Raw genomic sequence first — 21842 nt, 5'->3', positions numbered from 1 at the left:
TACACTTTTTAAGATGCAGGGTTAAATAAAAATCCTGCATTAAAGCAGTTAACCCTTTCATGCATAGTGGTCACAACAGTGGATTATTCTGAAGTCTTAAACTACAAGGTAAACAAGTGTCAAAGAATACAATATTTCCCTGTGAAATGTAGTTAAGTAGAGTGGAGTAGACAGTTCAAACACTATTATATATTCATAATGCAGCTGCCTTTTATATTGGTGGCAAGAATCTGTAAATATTACTAGAATTTAGTTAAAAAAAGTTATAACATAAGCAGCTGGATGCTTCTTGAATCAGGACACATTAAAGGATTTATAGTTATGCAGCAAGAACTTTGAACAGGATGAAATAACCAAATAAATTACATATTTAAAAAAAAAAGACGTATTGGGATTGGTAGATGGAATAAACTAGCTATTTGATCAGTCCCAACCCCTACTAGTTTGTTCCCCTCTTCTTCCCAGGTTCTGATAGGAAGTCATTTTACTTTTCTGGAATCAGTTCATGTTGTGAGCGTTCTCACATTCTTGCGTCTTGGGACAAGGCCACGCATTTCAAAGTGAGACGATTCAAGTACGGAGCAAGGTCAAATGTTTAACACATACACACCACTGCCCACATGTGGTTACAACTCATCCTACCATCAGCTGGACAGGCTAACATCTATCAGGGCACCTATCTATCTCATCTGTAAGACCAGAGCCACCAATAGTTTTATAAATAACACCCTGCTGTCCGGTTCCAGGGATCGAACCAGCAACCTCAAGGTTACTGGACTAGGCATCCTACCAACGTCTACTATACATTACTCAACTACATGTGAAATATTAACCGGAGGCTTGACACTGGTAGTGTTGTGTACTCAAATACCACAGTAATGACAGAAGACACAAAAAAGTTGATTTTTTTTGACAATTTTATTTTTTTCTTTGTTACAAAGAACAGCAAAAGGAAGTCCTTTACTTGCCGGGGAGGATGATACCGTCATACTGAAAAGAGAAAGACAAATATTAGATTACCATTGACCATATGTAAGGAGACCTGCAGGTTTCAAAATAAAAGGTGCATCTCAAAAATCATTGTTAAGTAAAATATTTGTATAATTAAATTAGTGAAATTAATCTAAAATAGACACTTTTCAGAAGGTTGACATTTCTGTCATTCTCATATTTATTCCATGATCTGTAATCATCCAAATTAAAACGAAAGAAATGCCCGACATATTTCACTGTGTGATGAATTTAGAATATTTGAAAGTTTACTTTTTAAAGACTTTTCCATTTTATTCAAATGTTCCCAGAGAGTGAACAGGAAGCTAGCACAAGACGTGCTTTGCTCCCTGCCCCTCTGGCAGTTCAATATGGCACTGGAATGGAACCCAAAGTTCATACTAAAGAGTGAACCAGGTTACGTACAGTGCAGGGGGTTAATACATATAAATAATCGAACACGGGTCTGCTGTGATGAGGACTGAGCCTCTATGGTACGCGCTCTAACCATTACACTATGTAGCGCACGTTAATATTTCAGTTGATTTATTCTGCAGTAATTCCAAGAAAAGTATTAAAATTAGAAAATTTACCACATTCAGATAGATCAGAATAAAAATACTTTTTGCAGAATGGTTTACACACACACTAGTTTAACAGCAGTAAATGCATTGCAAAATGTGGCAAATGAATAAAAATGCAGCGATAACTCCAGTGGGAATAGAGTGTGATTAAGGTGTATACGTAGTACGTACAACATGCCTCAATGATGCAACAATAATAATAGACATGAGAAAAAAAAAACATGAACACTCACTTTCTGCTGGAACCAGCGCATTGCCTCCTCTTTGCGGATGCGGTGCCTGAATCCGATGCGTCCCGTTCTCCGCTTCTTGTCAGCGATGCTGAAGCCGGGTCTGCCCATAACCTGAACACAAGGAAACACAGCGGGTCAGAAAAGCTTCAACAGATTAAAATATAGTTTCTACAGGACACACGAATGGTGCAGTAAGCCATCTAATAAATCTGTTGTGTGGCCTCAACATTGGCTGAATATAATGTGGGAAAATGTAAGACCTAATTGTTAGGCTTTGTATGTGTCCAATCTGAATGGAGAACCTGGACATGTCACCTTGGTGCAAAACACCGGGAAAATTAAAGTTTAAAAAAATATTGACAATATGTAAAGAAACCTGCAGGTGAATATTTTTTCTCCAGTGTTCCCAGAGAGTGAACAGGGAACTAGCACAATACAGACGCTGTTCCCCTGCCTCACTGGCAGATCAATATGGCACAGAATGGATCACCACAGTTCATACTGAAGAGTGAACCAGGTTACATACAGTGCGGGGTTATAATATATCTAAAGATTTTTTTGGGGGCATTTTTCCATGTTGTTTGGTTTGACAGTTTGAGAGAGGAGACAAGAAGATGAAATAGGGTAGAGGGGGACATGCAGAGGAAGACCCGGACCGATATCGGACCCGGTTCTGCTGTGAGGACTGAGCATCTATGGTACACACTCTAACCACTACACCATGGAGCACCAACAAAAATAAATGAACTGTATACTTGTTATTTTCACCCCTAGCATAATCAAAAAGTTACTTAATGAGTTTCAAAAATGATTTCCTTTTAACAGACATGATTTGCATGTTGACCAGCAACAGAGAAACAATGTTATTTTATCAATCACCCTTTTCCCTCAGGTGGCTTGAACTACATAAAATAAATTACAAATCCTCCAAATACAGACACCATTAACTGAGCTGCAGCAGCTAAACCTCAAATCATGTCACAAAAAACCCTTTGAGTTAGTAATTTACAGAACTTTACTAATCAGCCATAATTACAACTTATGCAATGAACCATTTCAGTTCAAAAATTATGGAAACGCCTTAAAATATCTGAAATTTGGTCGCTATAACTTTAAGCATAACCGCATGCGACGTCATTACCCACAGGTTTTAATTTGCTTGAAAGCCTTCCAATGGAAAGTGTCACTGGCTTTATTTGCATGAATGTTTTAGCGAACTTCAGATAGTTAAACTGACAAGTGGATGGAAACACTCAATTCATAACATATACCATAAGGTCTAAAAAGCATTCTCCCACTTACAAAAACAAAGACAAGATTGTATATATTAAATTGACCCTAGCAGCTTAAACCAACTCTCCTAACGCATCACCTGACCTCACAACCAAACAACATTTAAAAACATTCTTTAGTGGTCACTTACAACGTAGAAGTCGAGTCCGTAGATGCCGATGCTGGGGTCGTACTTGATGCCCAGATCGATGTGCTCCTGGATACCGAAGCCGAAGTTTCCGGTATCTGAGAAGTTGTTCTTTCTCAGCTCGTACTCACGCACCTGGAGGGAAAAGAGAAATCCTCTTTATCAGAAATATGTTTTTATCGTAATGTCAGCAGTTACTAAATGCCTAAGACAGGAACAGTCCAAAAGTATTTAGAGAGCGCATTCACATGACAGAACTAAAGCTAAATGTCAACTGTACTACAATCCAGCATGATGAGCACATTTACTTTATTCAAAACATATTGTTCACTTCAAAAATGTTTTACTTGAACACAAATAGCTTTATTTAATTTCCTGATACAACACTTATTTTAAAATGCAGTATTTGAACATATGTCCAATATTATTTGTGTTCCCAGAGAGTGAACAGGGAACTAGCACAATACAGACGCTGTTCCCCTGCCTCACTGGCAGATCAATATGGCACCGGAATGAATCACCACAGTTCATACTGAAGAGTGAACCAGGTTACATACAGTGCGAGTTAATTTAATATATATTGTTCATTCGTGATTAGATATTCAGCGATTTTAACAAAGTTATTGACAAATCCACCATCAAACACAAAGGACAGATACAATGTTGTTTAACTACTTCATGAGCATCTGCAACCTGCTATTAACAGTCTTAAGAGCCATGAATAGAGGAACAAATATTCATACCTTGAGTCCCTTCTCCAGGATCTCCTCTGCTTTGGCTCCACGGACGGTGCAGTGGACAGCAATCTTTTCATTCCTACGGATACCGAATGATCGCACAGTGTAGCGGGCTGCGATAAGAAAGAACAAATAAAGTTAAATACAGCACGATTATAAACACATTAGGACTGAACTATTAGTTGATATGAAATCAAAATGTTTAACTATGCAATTAACATAAATTATGATCTCGCCACTAACAGAAGCAGTTCTTAAATCTTAGCCATCAACAAGTTGGTGTCGCTTCTGATGCAGTTATCCTGCATAGAGCAATTCGTTTTACTTTTGAAACATAAATAACTAGTTTGATTTGAATTTAGACACTGGCTCTACAAACAGCACTCAATCAGCTTCAGTGGAAAAGAGGTTAAGTTAGACCAAGTGTGAACCGTCAATAGCACCAGCCAAGACCAAGTTAACATAAGTGGAAATGAGGTTTAAGTCTTAGTTACACAAACAGACACTGACCCTTAGAGAAGACGGGGGTCTGGCCGGTGAGCTGCTCCAGCACCTTGGCGGCACGGGTCAGTCTGTCTCCAGACTCGCCGACGCAAATGTTCAGGCAGAGCTTGCGGATGCGAAGCTCTCGCATTGGGTTCGCCTTCTTCTCGGCCTGTTCCTGGAGGGGGCAAAGGGGAAAGGGGCTTTAGGATATTTGCCATAAAAACTTCATAGCACAGATAGGCTGGGATATGCACTCAGCGCTAAAAACAGATACGAACGCTACACCTTGACACCTGATTCCGAAGAAGCTATGACACCTTCACCTGCTGCTAACACGTAGTTCACACAGTTCACCTTTAGCGAAGATTACATTTTTCCAAATTAATAATTATAAATGAGCCATTCCCTCTGAATCAATGACACTGATCCTGTCTCCCAAACAACATGCGCCGGCCGGAGGACATGTCCGCACATATCCCGACTACTAGCATTGTCACGTCACATACACATCCGGAAATTTAACAATAACTTCTTAACAACCAAACAAACTCGTAAATAAAAACGAAGCGACACTCTTGCTGTGTGTTCGCAGTGTCACCTAATGGTTATTTCACTTATAGCAGTTAGTGGTGTTTTACTAGACAAACGGAGGAATGGTTTTCCTTGGAGCTAGTTCGTTAGCATCACTCGGTGTTTATAAGTTTAACGGTCTTCTGTGAAATTTTTAAAAGAAATAAGACTCGATTTTAATCATTCATAATGCATTCTAAGTCTCTGCACATCAAACGGCCGTTAGGATGGTCCCAGAGAGCGGATGATTGAGGATTATAACTTCCACTTCACATTCACTCGGTGTGAGAATGTACTCACCGCCATGTTGGATCACTTGAAGAGGACGTTACGTTTCCGGCGAAAGGTTTTTATAGTGGTGTGTTCACCGCTAAGGAGCCCGGGGGAGACGTTGCCATGTAGCACAAGAGTTCCGTTTTTAGAGAATATTAGCATAAAGAAACAAAACATACAAAGTAACTAAATCATTTAATCTTCTGCAGGAAACACGCATCTTTCAGTTTGTTTAGGATTGAGTAAGAAATGGCATGTCACTCAATGAATTAATTAATCAAGAGACAGTTATTCAGCAACCGTTTTGATCTCAATCTAAAATTAATTTAAAAAACATTTTATAGCATTAACACATAATATCCCTTTTCTACTGTTTCAAATTCTAAAATATGATGGCTTGCTGATGTTAAATAACCATCGTAAATGTAATATCTATTTGATAATCATTGTGAATTTCATATTTTTTTTTAATAATCAACGTAATGTATGGGGATGTTTCTAATTTTTTGTAAAATAAATAATTATGACATTAAACCTGCAGTGTGTAGAATTTTGGGTTTTATTTCCTAGCAGATTTTGTAGAAAGTAATTATAATATCCATAAGTACATTTCATTTAGTGCATAATAGCTGAAAAAAATGTTTTGAATTATTATTTTTTCCCTTAGAAAGGGTCTCATATATGTCCATATTTCTGCATATTTTGGACCAAGGCCTAGTGCCGCCATCTTGAAAGTGTCATAGTTGGAATGTCATCAGGTGCATTGTTTAAAATTTAGAATTGTTCTTGTCCTTGAAGGCCACTGTAACTTCTATTATTATTCGAAAGGGTTGGGGTTACCCTGGGAGTGTTGCATTCTAGAACTTTGTAGAACTTTCTTGATGATGTCATATTACACACTGCACCTTTAAATATAAATGTCAATAAAAACTGTATATGCATTAGCTTTTTACTAAATGTGCTTTTTAAATACAGTATATTTATCTTTTACATTGTTTATCCGGCTGTTACACTGAAAAGACAAGAAGCTGCTTTTAATTTAAGACTTTTATTTTAGTTAGAACTTGAACACTTGAATACACACATCAAACCATTTTATTTATAGATAGATAGATAGATAGATAGATAGATAGATAGATAGATAGATAGATAGATAGATAGATAGATAGATAGATAGATAGATAGATAGATAGATAGATAGATAGATAGATAGATAGATAGATAGATAGATAGATAGATAGAGAGAGATAGATATATAGATAGATAAATAGATAGATAGATATAGATTGAAGCAGTAATTGAAATAATTGACATATGACAGTGACACACAATGATATTACTAAGAAACTCAGACCATAACTACATATAAACTACTACACTGCGGTAGATAAAGAAATATAAAATAAAATAAGAACAATTATTAAACCATTTATGCATTAAAGGCAAACTTTAGATAATTATTTTCCTTTTACGTTGCGAGTTATTAAAATGTAGTTTATTCATTTGGAAAATATATTTCATATAGTTGGATGAATTTTGTCATTGTTATAGTCACTGACAAATGAGAATTTAAATATACTATAATGGATTTCATAAAACTGTGTTGTTAATCCTTTTTGCATAGGTCTTATCTGGCTTTATCTAATTCATAATAGTAAATGGACTGCACTTAAATAGCGCTTTTATCCAAAGTGCTTTACACAATAGTTGGTCTCATTCACCAATTCACACAAACATACACACAAATATACATCGCTACCATCTGGAGCACTTTGGGGTTTAGTGTCTTGCCCAGGGACACTTCAATTTGTGGAAGGAGGTCGGGGATCGAACCACCAACCCTGCAATCCAGTGGACGAATGCGGTACCTGCTTAGCCACAGCCAATTTGGATCGTCTGTGAAATTCGTCTTTTCCCATTACTTATTTAAGAAATATGACAAAAAAGCAGCAAACGAAAGCTGCAGCAATGGTCAGGAACAGTTTGTATGTAAATACAGTTTGCTGAGGGTTCTCTACAGTCAGTGAGTCATCGAGCTCGGTGCAGGCCTCCGCTGAGAGAGTGACCGGTCTCAGTGACGGGGCGAGGGGTCCCGGGGGCTTCAGCAGGGGCAGGTTCTCCCTCCGCTGCTCCTCCAGGGCGCTGGCGAGGAACTTCAGTGCTCTGCTGGGGAACACGGCCGCGGAGAAGAGGTTACAGGTTGGGACGAAGAAGTGAGGGAGGTCTGCCCTGCGCGTGTGGTTCTCCAGTTCCCCGAGGAGGTCCATGAAGCGCACAGGAAGCAGATGAGGAGCCCACATGGCGTCGTTGTACCTGACAGACCACACAGGGGAGAGAAGAAGAATAGATGTTATGATACTCACCCAATGTCTTAGGGCTGTCAGTATGCACGGGCCTCCCAAGCCCAGATGGGCCCAACGTTTGTTCACACAGAGTAGGTGCCTTTTAAAAAATTTTATTATGCCCCTCTGAGAGTTTTTTAAATTTTTTTTAACCTTTATTTATACAGGTAAATCCCATTGAGACCGGAGACACTTTTTGCAAGGGAGACCTGTTCCCATTTACACGTTATCATTCATACATACATTCATACACCGATAGCAGGCTAACTATCGACATTCACACGAGGCAAGGTGGGTGAAGTGTCTTGCCCAAGGGCACAACAACCATGACACAAGTGGCAGGGCGGGGATCAAACCTCCAACCAATCGATCATCGTCTGACCCGCTCTACCACCTGAGCCACAGTCGCCCCAAAGTGTGCATACCACTGACTGTGATTATAAATATGTTTGGATGCTTATGCTCAGTACCTCTTTGACAGCATGTGGAGGAAGGCGGTTTTCCCGTGGTACGAGCAGAGGTCTTCCAGCTCTTTGGGGAAACGTTGTTTCAGTCCTTCGATCAGAGACTTGAGCAACATCAGACACTGTTTACTGCCGGAGAGAAGAGGAAAGAAATGTATTTATTATTTATATCTCATCCTTGTTTAAAGATCATGACACTTGTCCATTTAAAAACATTAGGATTGGAATGTTTTCCTGTTGTCATTCTATGAAGTTAATGTTGACTTTAAAAACAGTTAAACCAAATAAATAATTATTATTTAATGAGGTAAATTTACGCGAAAAAAATTGGAAATTTAAGAGAAAAAAACTTGAATATTCTCTGGGATTAAAGTCAGAAATGTAGGAGTAATAAACTGCTTGACGCCTTTTAAATAACAGCAACAGTCGGATGCACAGACCAAGAAGAAGATTAGTTTAACAGATTCATTCATGATGTGAATATAAAGTCCACTAAAGTATATAGTGAGTTTCACCGGCAGCACTTGGTGGCATTGCTCTCGCAGCAGGTCTTTGTGTTTCCGTGGATCGTGATCATTTTCTTCTCGATGAGAGAGAAAGAAATCCTCCAACTTTCTGTAAAACACACAAAACATCCACGCAGGATGATGCCAACATTCACACATACAAACATATACAAGCGTTGGAGTAAATCTCACTTAAATAGACAAAAGTAAAGTACTACATGTAAAGACAAGAACAAAAGTAAAAGATTACTAGCCTGGTGAGACCAGCCATATATTGTGCAAGCTTCACATTTGTTTCTCTCCTGCAGATCAGTCTGGCCTTTCTCTAATCTCCGTAGGGAGAAGCCGGGCGCCGTCTGTTAGTGGAAGGTAGCGTATGATTGGTTCATGTAGTCGTCAATTCAGCCTTGTGAGACCAGCCATATCCCACAAGCTTCACATTCGTCGATCCATGTTGACGTCAACGACTACAGGAACCAATCATTGGCTGCCTTCCACCAACGGACAGACAGGGGGAGGGGCCCGGTTTGACTGGAGGCTATAGTGACGACGACTGTCCTAAATCGACTTGAGTGAATCTAAATCTCTGGTGTTTGCACTTTGCAGCCAAATCAGGGATTGTCAGGCCGACGTCTTACTCACCTTTGGCTTTGTCGCCAACGTTTCGTCCTTTCAGCCTCTTTGGGACGAAGAAAATTGGCAAATTCGTGATTTCTCTGCGAACTTTCTTTCCCAGCCAGTTGTCGACATCTGGACCGTTACGAACAGCGAGCGGCCAACCCTGAGTGGGGTGAACCTGCACACAGGGACAACGAAACCTTAGGTCTGGAAGTACAAAACTACTGTCAATATAAATACCTCGATATTAACATCCTTCTCATACTATTTTTCATTACATCACAGATGTAGGACACACGTCTTTATTAGTGAAAAACAATCAAACTTAAAAAATAAAAGTTTTTTGTGGGGGTCCAATGAACAAGTTGAGCATTTAGCCATGGTGATTGGTTTAGGATTTAGGAATGACTGGAAATATGCAGCGCCCCCCAGCGAGAAGACATGACGCATGTAAGGAAATTCATAACTATCCTGTTAATGGAAAATCACCCCGATCAACATATTTGGAGTGGGTTTTTTTTTTAGATCGCATCTGACATCTTAAATCCTCCCATCCCTGGTCTTTTCATTTGTCTCTGTCTCTGGTACCTCTAGAGAAGGAACCACGTCCACAGAGATCAGCTCGTCACCGTGGGATTCCGTTCCCAACAGAGATAGAGTCACAGCCGGAGAGTTCGGTCGCTTCCTGTTCACCTCCCATCGGCAGCATCCATCAGGCACTGCACACAATAAGACAGACACAATCTAGCCTGGTTCAGATTACAAGATTGTCACCATGATTTTCGACTCCCTGACAGTTTTGGGACATCGCCAACTGGAGACCGAGATCAGAGGTAAATCTGTGAACAAACTACTTGAAAAGAAGAAAATTTGCGTTTGCGTCTGGCACATCATATTATGTTTTTTCCTGTGTCGCATGTCACGTGTGTTTTTGTGACTAAACGTAGTTTGAAGACCAGACGGACTTGTCAGGTATGCGTCCTTGTAATTATGTTTGACCCCTTGTCGCCAATCAGTCATGTACGTAGTGGTTAAACCACAGCAACACTGGGCTAGGGATCTCATTTCTGCCTGATTGGTACAAACTAATACCCACAGATGACAGTGTAAAGGTGACGTTCAGACCTTTGTAGGTCTTGAGGAACTTGCGGACCAGGCGAAACATCTCGGTCATGATCTTGGTGGATGAGATGGTGAGACTGTTGTCCAGGAGCAGAGCTTGCATGGGGTTCTTGGTGGGACGTTCCAGATCGAGCCGGTAGAAGAGGCCGCCGTCCAGCTTGGTCATGATGAGGCGGTTTGGAGCCTGAAGCTTCAGCATCATGTCAAACTCATCAGCGTTGTGGATCTGAAGCAGAAGAACAAGAGATTAGACACAATATAGAAACGTCCATGAACTGCCAATGTCGTTACTCTCTGGTGGAGTAGAATTAATGATTTACAGTGACTTGATTCAATTGTGGCAAGAGGTTAAATAAGCTGGTTATATGTGATATATCATAGATAGGCCCACAAGCTCAGTGGCCACTTTATTAGGTATACCTGTACAATACAACTATTCTGCATAAGATAATATATGTTTATGATCCATAAAATGTTCTGATTTTGTCAACACAGTCATAGAAAGGTTAAAGGTACAGTGTGTAATATTACAATGTAGTATTTAGTGGCATCTACTGGTGAGATTCTAGATTGCAACGCTCCCATGCTTACCCCTCCCTTTGGGAGAATTTACAGAGGCTAGGGTGGCCTTCAAGGACAATAAGCTATAGTTACTAAATATGGCATCATCCACCACTGCCTCAAATATTTTCACAATATCAGGTTATGAGGTGAAGATGTCTTTAGTTCTTTATTCTATAGTACTTCTTCTTCGTTTTCCAACAGGTGGATTTCCCCAGGACGCCCACTTTATATTAAAACGCGTAAATGTGTCCGTTCTGCTCTATCACCTTCACTCCCTCGAAGTAGCTGCCGGTGGTGAGGAAGTCCACCGACTGGCAGAGTTCGCTGTTGCTGCGCAGGAACTTCAGCAGATTCTCTCTGAAGTCGTTGACGATCTCTGCGGCCCAGCGACGGTCCGTCTGGCGGATCTTGAGGTCCTGAGCGTTGTGTTTGATCCAGGTGGCTAGTTTAGGGGACACGCCTACAGACTCTTCTACCCCTCCGGATCCCTCCTCTGCAGATTGGAGAGAAAATATTTAACTTTTTTTTAAAGGCATTGTTCATGGTCAATTTTGAGATTTTTTTGTCAATTTTGCTTCAATAACATGACTTCTTACACACTAGTATAAAGAAAAGGTTGAACGTGTACATTCAGGTGTTTATTTGAGTACTTGTTTGCATGTGTTTCTTTCTACTATACAACTGTCTTTAACGGCCATTATCTCATCATAGGTTTTTTCCAATACTCTGAACTAAAAATCTTAACCGTTTAAAAACTTACATAAACTACACTTTTCTTTAAAAAATGCTGAAAATGTATTTTTAAGACCTGTACATATGCATTGATTTATACATGAAAAAAGGCTGTCTAAAATCTGTATTGTAAAATGAACCCTATTCACCTGCAGTGCTTACCCTTCATAAGCAGATATTTACATACGGAAGGAGAACTATTAAGCAAATATCAAAAAGTAAGTTGGCATCACCTGATACTTGCTGTTTGGCTGGTGTGCGGCGTACAGCCCTTTCTGGTTTGGGGCAAACAGGACTCTGCTTTTCTCTGGCATCCTCTTTACGCAGCTTTGCCTCAGGCGGAGAGCCCACTTTGACATTCACATATTTGTCTTCACCTTCCATAATTAAGAACTATATGCATGGAGAAAATAAGCCTATTATTGAACATCAAAGACTGTTACCCATGTTTTGGTTTACAGGGTTTGAGTGAGAAATGTTGTGCATTGATGAGTTTTTGTTTGTTTTAGATAGATAGATAGATAGATAGATAGATAGATAGATAGATAGATAGATAGATAGATAGATAGATAGATACTGATGTCGGTAGAGTCTTTTAATTATATTTTAAAGCTTTAACTCACCTATGTTTGAGGAGCTTCTGCTTGAGACGGAGGTGGATTTTAAACTGACTGTCCTTCAACCACGATTTACTTTCACTCTCGATTCCCACGAAATGCTGTTCCAGGAAAACACGCCTTTTCCTCTTGGATTTTGAGCTAAGGAAATTGTTCACAGCTTGTGCATCTAGTTCAATGGCTGACTGTCATTAGACTCGTTCGACCTAACTTTCAGCTCGTCTGGAAAGTAGACGAGAGTAGCCGAGTGCAGTCGGGGGAGTGACGAAAATGCCTGACTGAAGCCGGACAGCTCCGAGTCGGAAGTAGCGTCCTTGTTGCGGATGCAGTTCGTTTTCTAGTTTTATTTTGAAGGCCTATTAGAAACATATTCGCAGGAGAGTCACACATGCTACAACCGATTAGAAGCAGAACACAACACAAAGACGAGTAAACACTTTAAAAGCGAGGGGCATTTTCAAAACAAGAAACGAGATATAATATCCCCATTCCCCACACATCTTTATCTTTCTTGTTACTTTACTAGAAAACCTACTTTTAAGTGATAAAGAATAATTTACAAGAATAATTTACAAATCCAAATAAAGGAGGTTTAGTATTTCTCCCTTCACATAACGAATATGATCGGCCTAAATAAAGAAGGTCTAAGAAAAGATCCCTTATTATTATTGTAGAGATGGATATGATGAACTGTATTATGATGTGTAACAAACAAACTACTTGTTGTAGTTTTGGTCTGGCTTTGCGACACTACATGTAAAATACAATTCCCAGACCATTTAGATCACTTGAAATAAGCCTATGATTTAATCTTAATGGTATAAAAATCACTTCACCAAGATATTATGTGACTCAAGTTTGTGTTCACTTTTAAATATATCTATACAGGAGAGTTACACATCCAAATTATTTCTATGTCAAGGGTTCAGAGGTTCAACTCTGATTAAGTACATTTCTGCTTAAATGCATATTGTGGCGGCCTAATGATTAAACATAAATTAAAATCAAAAAGAATGGATCGTAATTTAATTTTGAGCGGTGATGTCAGACTTTTGCCTAACCAATTGGGGAAACGCATCAAAGGCACGAGGTTTAAACTCCCAATTAGCGCTCAGCTCCGCCTGTCAGCAAGACGTTTCCCATCAGACATTTCGCTCCCGCAGCCCGTGGGGAGCAAGAGCAACTGCAGCGACTTGCTCCAGTGTCTGTGTCCGTCTTGATACCGCGGGACTTCAAAGTCTCAAGCAGCCGAGCCGCAGCCAGCCACGGGTGCAAGTGGGACAAAAAGTCTAACCATAATGCAGTGCGCTCAGCAAGACGAGCGTCATAATTGCGCAGGTCTTAGCAAGACGGCGACAGGTCGAACGAGCCTATTATTTCTACGTCAGATTATCACACCAAGACACACCTTGTCAATTCTTCTAAACTTGGTTATGAGGGTTTCATAAGATTTGGGGCCCAATAGGATTTGATTTTGATGACCCCTTATTCTTCACATGGCTCTAAATCAACTTGTGCATTATTTACAAATAATCATGTAGACTTCTAAATCCGTTATTGCTATTCCTTGTGATTTCTTCTGAGGAACTTGTACATTTCACATAGATTTACATCTTGACATTTTACCTGTACCTGTATTTGTTTCAATGTAAGCAGCTGTATAAAAATGGCAGCACTACTGTACCAAGCATAGGCAGTTCCTACAGCATATATCGGCGTCATTTTGTGTTTGGAGGAATTTAATTCTTTTTATGTCCATGGCCTGAACCCCAAAGAGCTTTATGTCCAGTAAAGCCCTTGGTCTTCAACATGTTTTATGGAACAATCTGCTTCTTTACCTTAAAGTATATAATACTGAATGGCAGAGTAGGACCATCAAAGATTTGAAATACAAACATTGTCTTAAGTGAAGGTGGAGTAAACTATTCTGCAGACACTTGGTCTCAGTTAATATCTCCTCACAATACGCTACCAGTTCGTACTGTATGTGCAAAACATTTGGGGAGGGGGGGTGTTAATACATACACAGCCTAGGCTCTGTAACCTGGTATGTAAACAAAGGGTGTGTACTGTAAACAAAGGGGGCCCAAGTTGCAAGCATCTTCCTCATTTACAGAGCCTAGGCTTTGTATTCAGTGAATTTTTTTCGGCACAGCGCAGACATGTAGCTGATCATGAGGAGATATTCACTGATTTTGGAAAGGCCACTCAGAAGAACATCTTTTCAGTAAAACACATCTGAAGCTTGTATTAAGCCACATACAAATGAAGAAATAATGCTTTCATAGAAACAGAATCAAACCGCTCATAAAAAGTAACAAAACAAGAAACATTCATTTTGTATGTTTAAGGTTTTTATTAATTTGTTCCAGCCTAATTCTCAATATTAACAATCTCTAAAACACACAAGCCTTCCTTTCCGGCGGAAACTTTTACGATGACTTCTAATAAGCATGAGCCGGAACACAGCGTTGGAGGATTGATGCTCCGATGTGAATCCGGTTGGGACGTCCCGCATTGTATTTCATTTCTTCTTGGCTGCGATCTTCTGTGCAGACTTGGTGACCTTTGCATCAGCGGCGGACTTATCCACGGACTTGATGACACCCACGGCAACGGTCTGCCTCATGTCACGCACGGCAAAACGCCCTGAGAAAAGAACAGATGGAGGAGTTAACGAGAGGTCAAATACATACATGGCACCGATATAATTATGGAGCATAAACGCACGTATGAAAATAAAATGAGAAAGATTGAATGAAGGTTAAAGTAATATTCAAAAGTACAGAATATACCAATGAAAATAAATGATAATGAAGGTGAATATTCATCAGAAGCTGCCTGCCACTATAAAAAGATTATTTCTGAACGCTGGTCCCGATTCCAACACTTTTTGACCGGACCAAAAGAGATTGGAGCAAGGCCAGCCTGATCAGCGGTAGAGAAACAAATGTGAAGCTTGGAAATCAGGCTGGTCTCACCAGGCTAGTCGTGATTATGTGTGAAAAAGTTCTTGTGTTTTTCCACTTAGCAGTCCAATAGCAACTAAAATGCTGAACTGAAAGCTTCACAACCTGCTGGATATTTAATTTGCCGTACATGAAGAGAAAAGCATTTAACTCACCCAGTGGAGCGTAGTCAGAGAAGCTCTCAACACACATCGGCTTGGAAGGTTGCATTTTGACGATGGCGGCGTCTCCAGACTTGACGAACTTGGGGTTGTCCTCCATCTTCTTGCCTGAACGACGGTCGACCTTCTCCAGGAGTTCCTCAAACTTGCAGGCGATGTGAGCTGTGTGGCAATCCAGCACGGGGGCATATCCAGCGCTGATCTGGCCGGGGTGGTTCAGGATGATGACCTGAAATACAAAAGTTTAAGTTAACGCAAATCTACAAAATCCTTCCAACTATATAATTTTAGGAGATAGTTGCATGATAGTAAGCATCTGAAAAGAGTTACTTTAAAAAGAAATGTGGTTTACACGAGACAGGCTATGCTCTGGTTCTCATGACACTGGTTCAAAAGTAATTTGAAACAATCATGGCAGATCTCTGCCCGAATATTCTATAAAACAATGACATGCCATGTTTTAAAAAAAGTTTTAATATTTATTTTCAATCAGATTTTTGTAAAAGCTTATTCAGACACTCAACTTTGATATCATATTTAGATTTTTACCATTTTAGACCAGGTTTAGAGGCTTTAAGAGCCTTCAAAAATTTTGAAAACTGTCAATCACCCGTCAGCTCCTGCTTGCAGCCAGCAGGGGGCGTAATTTGTTCACATTTACCTCATCTGGAATCACTCATGCCACTGTTTCAGGTACAACAAAGTGACATTTTGGATTTTGAGATCATCATTGCAGTTAAGCTCATTTGAAGATGATTTAATTACATGATTGGTGTACTGTTTTGGTGTTCACCCACATGGTTGATTGACGTATTGTAAATGTAATAACTAATGCAATGTGATGAGTGGCCATTAAGTTTGTGAGCAGTTTCATTCATTGAAAGAATAGTGATGCAAGAGCGTCAAGTAAGATGAAATACTTTCTCTGGGGCAGCCCAGTGGCTTGTTGCAGCAGGCCAGTTGACTCCAGTCTGGGTCGTTTGCTCCCATGTCTTTACCCTAACCAACACCAACTTTTTCTGACTGCATTTTTATTAATTCATTACATGCAAGACTGAAGCAAAATGTCTAACATCTTGAACTTTTGATTAAAAAGAAGAAATAAAAAAAAGGCAGAAGTCTTTAAACAAGTTATGAAGTGGTTCCTGCATCTATGGTCAGTTTATTTAACAAATTGTACATAAACAAAACACATATGCACAGATTCCTTTTTAATCTCTGTTTTCGCTTCATTTGCTCAGACTCACCTGGGCGTTGAAGGTCTTAGCCCCCTGGGGCGGGTCGTTCTTGCTGTCTCCGGCCACGTTTCCTCTGCGGATATCTTTGACCGACACGTTCTTGACGTTGAAACCGACATTGTCTCCGGGCGTGGCCTCTGCCAGAGACTCGTGGTGCATCTCAACAGACTTCACCTCAGTGCACAGAGCCGTGGGAGCGAAGATGACCACCATGCCGGGCTTAATGATCCCGGTCTCAACTCGGCCCACTGGTACTGTTCCAATACCTGAGAGGGGACGAAAGGTAATGAGTTTATTGTACACTCTTTGGTGAACTTCAAAATAATAAGATCAATTAAAAAGGTGCACTATGTAACTTTGTCAGAGATATGTCTAAGGTATATTCTCAAAAATGAATAAACAACTTTCTTCCATGAAAATTGGATATATCTGAAACACTGTTGTAAGTGAGAAAGTTTCCTGAAAAGTTACTTGTTTCACTGTTTACAGCAGCAGGGCCCAGAGTATACTTCATATACTAGTGTTATACGTTTGGCTCCAGGTGCCTCAAAATAATTAAGTTTCAATACTAAGAATTACACGTCGAGAAAATAGGTTTGTAAACTAACTTCAGGTTCAGCATTTGTATACAAATCCCCAGGGCAGAACATGTTCACCAAACGCTACATGTTGTGACGCCATGTCAAAAGGTGGAGTCAGCGATTCTGTATAACGCTTGTTGTCAAAATAACTTTTTGTGAAAAGGAGGGTACCGTATGTTAACAAAGGGGGGCCACTGTACCCAACAACATACCAGTTAACAGAGCTTGTGCTGTGTGTGAACACTGCATTTTTAGTTTTTTACAGCCCACACTTAATACAGATAGGTAGCGAATCATGAGGAGAGATATTCACTGATTTTGACAATTTGTGATTTGTTAACAAGCATTCTCCAGAATCTCTGACTCCACCTTAAAGTGAAGTGTTGTCCCTTACCTCCAATCTTGTAGACGTCCTGGAGGGGCAGACGCAGGGCCTTGTCTGTGGGGCGGGACGGGGGCAGGATGGCGTCCAGAGCCTCCAGCAGAGTGACTCCGGTGGCATTGCCCTCCTTACGGGTAACAGCCCATCCCTTGTACCACTTCATCTATAGTTGGATTCAAGATGAGAAATCAGTGTCCGTGCCAATTATCTGGTTTCATTTAACATTATTAATTATTTTGACTTAAGGTGAAGTAAGCGGTTTATTTATGTTAATATAGGTGTTAAATCACTCTTCATACAGTGATCACTTTCATAAAGCCGATTTCTCAGTCAGCTGCTCTGCATGTAATCGGCTACTAAACTTATTAATATCCAATCACAAGAGAGAACGCTACAAACCGACACCCGTCTCACTCATGGTCTCACTGCCGGTGCACGCCAGAGCGACAGATGGGTGAATGTTTATGCGCCTACAATGGCGGAGCAGATAAAAATCCTTCCCAATGTCTGTTTTGATGAGTTTTTAGTCACACTTATGGATCTGAGATGATGCTAGATAACTCCCTGCTTGAAGACCGCAGTGCATTAATGTGGTGACGTATGGACGAGCGAGGGGACTGTCAACTGCAATAACTGACAGGAAGTTAGCTAAAATAACCATTCCGCTTACAGCACCTTTAAGGCAGAAGGCACCACCTCCAAGATTAACAGAAAACATGAACACAGTATTTGACGTAATGCCTGGTTCATGGCACCATCTTCGCTTACTTTAGAGCCAGCAGTGATCTCATTCACATATTCTCGCTGGTATATGCAAACATACAGCTATAGTGCGTAACTTTTTCATATGAATGTCGGTTACATTCAAGCCATCACCAAACTAAGTGAAACTAATTTGATTTACCAAAAAACCCTCTGTGTTACTCAGTATGGCAGCGTTTACAAAACTGGTGTCAGCCCCTGACACTGGCACAGGAAGCTCAAAAAGCCCCCATGAAATGTTTCAGTTGTTGACTCTACAGCTAAGAAATAAACCTGGACCTGCAGCAGTAGACATTAAATCCAAGCGTGATCACCGAAGGCTCATGAAGATGTGCTGTGTTGTACAATGTTGTTGTAAATACTCCAAATTCCTGGTGGGGGCGACAGAAGTTACACACTGTAGTATGTAACTTAGCTTTAAAAATGTCCTCACCTTCTCACTGGGCTCCAGCATGTTGTCTCCGTGCCATCCGGAGATGGGGACGAAGGGCACGGTGGCAGGGTTGTAGCCGATCTTCTTGATGTAAGTGCTCACTTCCTTCTGGATCTCCTCGAAACGGGCCTGGCTGTAGTTTGGTTCGGTGGAGTCCATCTTGTTGACTCCAACAATGAGCTGCTTCACTCCGAGGGTGAAGGCCAGAAGAGCGTGCTCACGGGTCTGGCCGTTCTTGGAGATACCAGCCTCGAACTCACCAACACCAGCAGCGACAATCAGCACGGCGCAGTCAGCCTAAACAGGGAGAGACATTTCCTTTAATTGTGCAAAAATTATGGTTGTCATTATGCTCTGCGTGTTGTGTTTTGAACATGTCCATATCAGAAAATTCAGTGAAGGTAAAAACATTGATTGAGACTGGATCTTCAATGACTCTTCATTCGAGACACTGGAGCAGGAAATAAATAGTATAATAGCAATAGATTCGAGAGTTGATTTAGATGTAGCAGGTTCACGCCTTGGGTCAGCTGAGAGTACGGGAGGTTTGCGCCAACTTAATTAACTGTAAAAAAAGGGAACCTCCTCTATGTAAAAACAAACAGGAGGCCCATGCGTGCTAACAGCCCTTCAGATATTGGAGTGGAGTGAATATTAGTTTTGGATAAATGAGATTACACTGGTTTAAATAAAGATGTTAAAAAGCACTTGAGCTCTCCAGGCAACAGGGGGCACTGTGTAAAGATAAGCATTTGTCATTTAAACTTTTGAATCCCAACCCTACCTAAAAGCATCAGCCAAAAAACATTACAACTACTAGTGTTATAAAGTATATTGTAATGTTAAAACAGCTTTACCTGAGAGGTTCCAGTGATCATGTTCTTGATGAAATCCCTGTGTCCGGGGGCATCAATGATGGTCACATAGTACTTGCCGGTTTCAAACTTCCACAGAGCAATGTCGATGGTGATACCACGCTCACGCTCGGCCTTCAGTTTGTCCAGCACCCAGGCGTACTTGAAGGAGCCCTTGCCCATCTGTCGTGGTTGAGACAACATGAACAAAGCAGGAAATCAGAGAGAATAAATGAATCAGTGATTTCAGTTTAAGACAAAATAAAACTACTAACCTTATATTCTATAAACTTTGTATATGTTTTATGCTCCTTTAAAATGCCTTATGTAGATGAACTGGTGAAATTGTAGTAGAATCGGTTTTAATAACAAGGACATATTGTATACATATATGTGTGAGGAAGTGACTTCATACTCCAAATACAGAATTAATAAAAACACATTTCTCGTTAAATGTGCACTATTTAACTTTGAGTGTGTCAGAGTAGTGAACATTTTCTAAGGTATAGTATTCTCATAACTGAATAAACAAACTCCTCGCAGGACAATTCGACCCCTGGAATACCGTTTGAATTCAGAAAGCTACCTTTATAGGTTGTTTCACCGTTTACAGCAGCAGGGCCCACAGTTTGGTTTGCAAACATATTCTAGTCTTACATTTTGTTCCAGGTGCCTTAAAATGATCTTATATTGATTTATGATGATAGAATTATTCAATAGTAAGAATTGCATGTTTTGTAAACCGTTTTGCAGGCTCTGCAAATGTAAACAAATCCCCATTCCTTGAAACTGCTTGGTGCACCTTTAATTTGGAAAAAATATTTTCTTTGTTCGTTTCATTATAACAGGCGTATTTGCAGTGTGACTATCTCAATAAAGTCAGTACACATATTTTTCAACAGTAGGTGGAAGTTCTAACCAAGAGAATCTAGGAAACAGGCCAGCAGTGGCATCAAAGCCACACCTGATTCCAACACCTCATCATTATACCTCCTGGCGCCATGACCTCGTGGTGACTCTGAGTGCGACTTTTTTTTTTTTTTTTAAATGTGTCAAGTCTCCATTACTAACCTCAGCGGCTTCCTTCTCGAACTTCTCGATGGTTCTCTTGTCGATCCCACCGCACTTGTAGATCAAGTGACCGGTGGAGGTGGACTTGCCGGAGTCGACATGGCCAATAACCACGATGTTGATGTGGAGCTTTTCCTTTCCCATTTTTGGTTTTGCTAGTTGCTACAAAAAAAAAATTAAAAATTAAAAAAAATAAGTTAAGTCTGTAAAATTAAGTTAAATATTGTTGAGGATTAAATACAGTCTAAAAAACGAAAGTTAGGACCAACATTTAAAGCGAGAATAACTCCTGAAGATATGTTGAGCTAATGTTAGCCACCAAACTGCAAATAAAGACCAAGCTAGCAGCTAGCTAGCAAATTAGTTTTTATCGAGTAACTTTGTTTGGTCACAAAAGAAGCAAAAAACAAACTATAACCTTAACTTACTATATAACCAGTAAAACGCTGAGTTAAAGAATAAAATGTATATAAGCATTTAACATTGTACAGAACTCTGCTAACGGGCTAACACGAACCTTTTTAAAATGAGCTGCTATCCAGTATCTCGTAGAGGAAGAGACTATCGTGTTAAGACACGTGGGCTGGGGGTGAGGCCCTCTTTATACTAGGTCCGTGGTGACGAGGCCACAGCTGGTTGAGCCCGTTTGTTTTGAGCATATCAAGCTAGCCTATTGCCTATCACTACAAATACATGGAAACTGGGTCATCCTCATCCTACATCAATAACTCACTTTATATTACAAAGAAGAGCAGCCACTGATAAGTCACCATCTGAAGCTTAAACCAGCATATTTTAAAGCCCTTTTTCAAGTCTTATTTTAGATTTTTTTTTGCTATTTGAAACGTTTTGAGTGCTTGTATTAAGTAATAAAAGATCAATATAATCGGTTCATATGCGAGAAATAAAGATATTAATGATGTAACTCACCTTGTTCACAAGCTAAATGGAGGTTTTGGACGTCTGTCTTCTCCGGCAAAGTCTTACCTCAAAAGAACGTTCACATCCTGATTATTCGGTGATATGTCCTCCAACGGCAACGCCCACTTCTACCATCCCCCGGTCCCTGGCTTCATTTCAACTTTGTCAAGACGTTTCCACCCCATGATTATTATGCTGAATGCGATGCCAAG

At 40.1% G+C, this 21842-nt stretch overlaps 3 protein-coding genes across 3 annotated transcripts; all 3 read right to left on the bottom strand.

The window, feature by feature from the left end:
- Nucleotides 1-884: 884 nt before the first annotated feature.
- rpl11 (ribosomal protein L11) lies at nt 885-5370 on the bottom strand. Its single transcript, XM_080045286.1, has 6 exons — nt 5321-5370; nt 4475-4625; nt 3971-4077; nt 3231-3362; nt 1808-1918; nt 885-990 (listed from the first exon to the last, which is right to left on the bottom strand). Exons 1-6 carry the CDS (start codon nt 5324-5326, stop codon nt 961-963), a joined length of 537 nt encoding a protein of 178 aa, XP_079901412.1. The 5' UTR covers nt 5327-5370; the 3' UTR covers nt 885-960.
- A 1016-nt stretch (nt 5371-6386) lies between these two features.
- Nucleotides 6387-12602, bottom strand: LOC307263958 (cyclic GMP-AMP synthase). The gene is made up of 9 exons (XM_080045266.1): nt 12265-12602; nt 11875-12034; nt 11176-11402; nt 10349-10571; nt 9812-9942; nt 9248-9401; nt 8615-8714; nt 8106-8228; nt 6387-7606 (listed from the first exon to the last, which is right to left on the bottom strand). The coding sequence occupies exons 2-9, from the start codon at nt 12023-12025 to the stop codon at nt 7216-7218; spliced, it is 1500 nt and encodes a 499-aa protein (XP_079901392.1). The 5' UTR covers nt 12026-12034; nt 12265-12602; the 3' UTR covers nt 6387-7215.
- Nucleotides 12603-14594: 1992 nt separating this feature from the next.
- Nucleotides 14595-21793, bottom strand: LOC307263962 (elongation factor 1-alpha-like). Its single transcript, XM_080045271.1, has 8 exons — nt 21640-21793; nt 20710-20871; nt 19642-19821; nt 18785-19081; nt 17602-17752; nt 16636-16892; nt 15383-15617; nt 14595-14907 (listed from the first exon to the last, which is right to left on the bottom strand). Exons 2-8 carry the CDS (start codon nt 20851-20853, stop codon nt 14783-14785), a joined length of 1389 nt encoding a protein of 462 aa, XP_079901397.1. The 5' UTR covers nt 20854-20871; nt 21640-21793; the 3' UTR covers nt 14595-14782.
- Nucleotides 21794-21842: the final 49 nt, after the last annotated feature.

This window comes from Ammodytes marinus (genome assembly GCF_949987685.1).
Source record: "Ammodytes marinus genome assembly, chromosome: 17".
Classification (NCBI taxonomy): Eukaryota; Metazoa; Chordata; class Actinopteri; order Uranoscopiformes; family Ammodytidae; genus Ammodytes; species Ammodytes marinus.
The sequence above is the reverse complement of the archived record's forward strand: the minus strand, read 5'-3'. Positions and strand labels throughout refer to the sequence as shown.

Coding starts and splice junctions, on each gene's coding strand:
- rpl11 (XM_080045286.1), bottom strand. Junction 3,363..3,970: donor TCCTGGAGAAGGGACTCAAG/GTATGAATATTT, acceptor TTTTCCCTCCAG/GTGCGTGAGTACGAGCTGAG. Junction 1,919..3,230: donor ACGGACTCGACTTCTACGTT/GTAAGTGACCAC, acceptor CCTTGTGTTCAG/GTTATGGGCAGACCCGGCTT.
- LOC307263962 (XM_080045271.1), bottom strand. CDS start 20,853: ATGGGAAAGGAAAAGCTCCACATCAACATCGTGGTTATTGGCCATGTC. Junction 19,822..20,709: donor TCGAGAAGGAAGCCGCTGAG/GTTAGTAATGGA, acceptor CAACCACGACAG/ATGGGCAAGGGCTCCTTCAA. Junction 19,082..19,641: donor TGATCACTGGAACCTCTCAG/GTAAAGCTGTTT, acceptor CTCCCTGTTTAG/GCTGACTGCGCCGTGCTGAT.
- LOC307263958 (XM_080045266.1), bottom strand. CDS start 12,025: ATGGAAGGTGAAGACAAATATGTGAATGTCAAAGTGGGCTCTCCGCCT. Junction 11,403..11,874: donor AGCCAAACAGCAAGTATCAG/GTGATGCCAACT, acceptor TCCAATCTGCAG/AGGAGGGATCCGGAGGGGTA. Junction 7,607..8,105: donor CTCCACATGCTGTCAAAGAG/GTACTGAGCATA, acceptor GTGGTCTGTCAG/GTACAACGACGCCATGTGGG.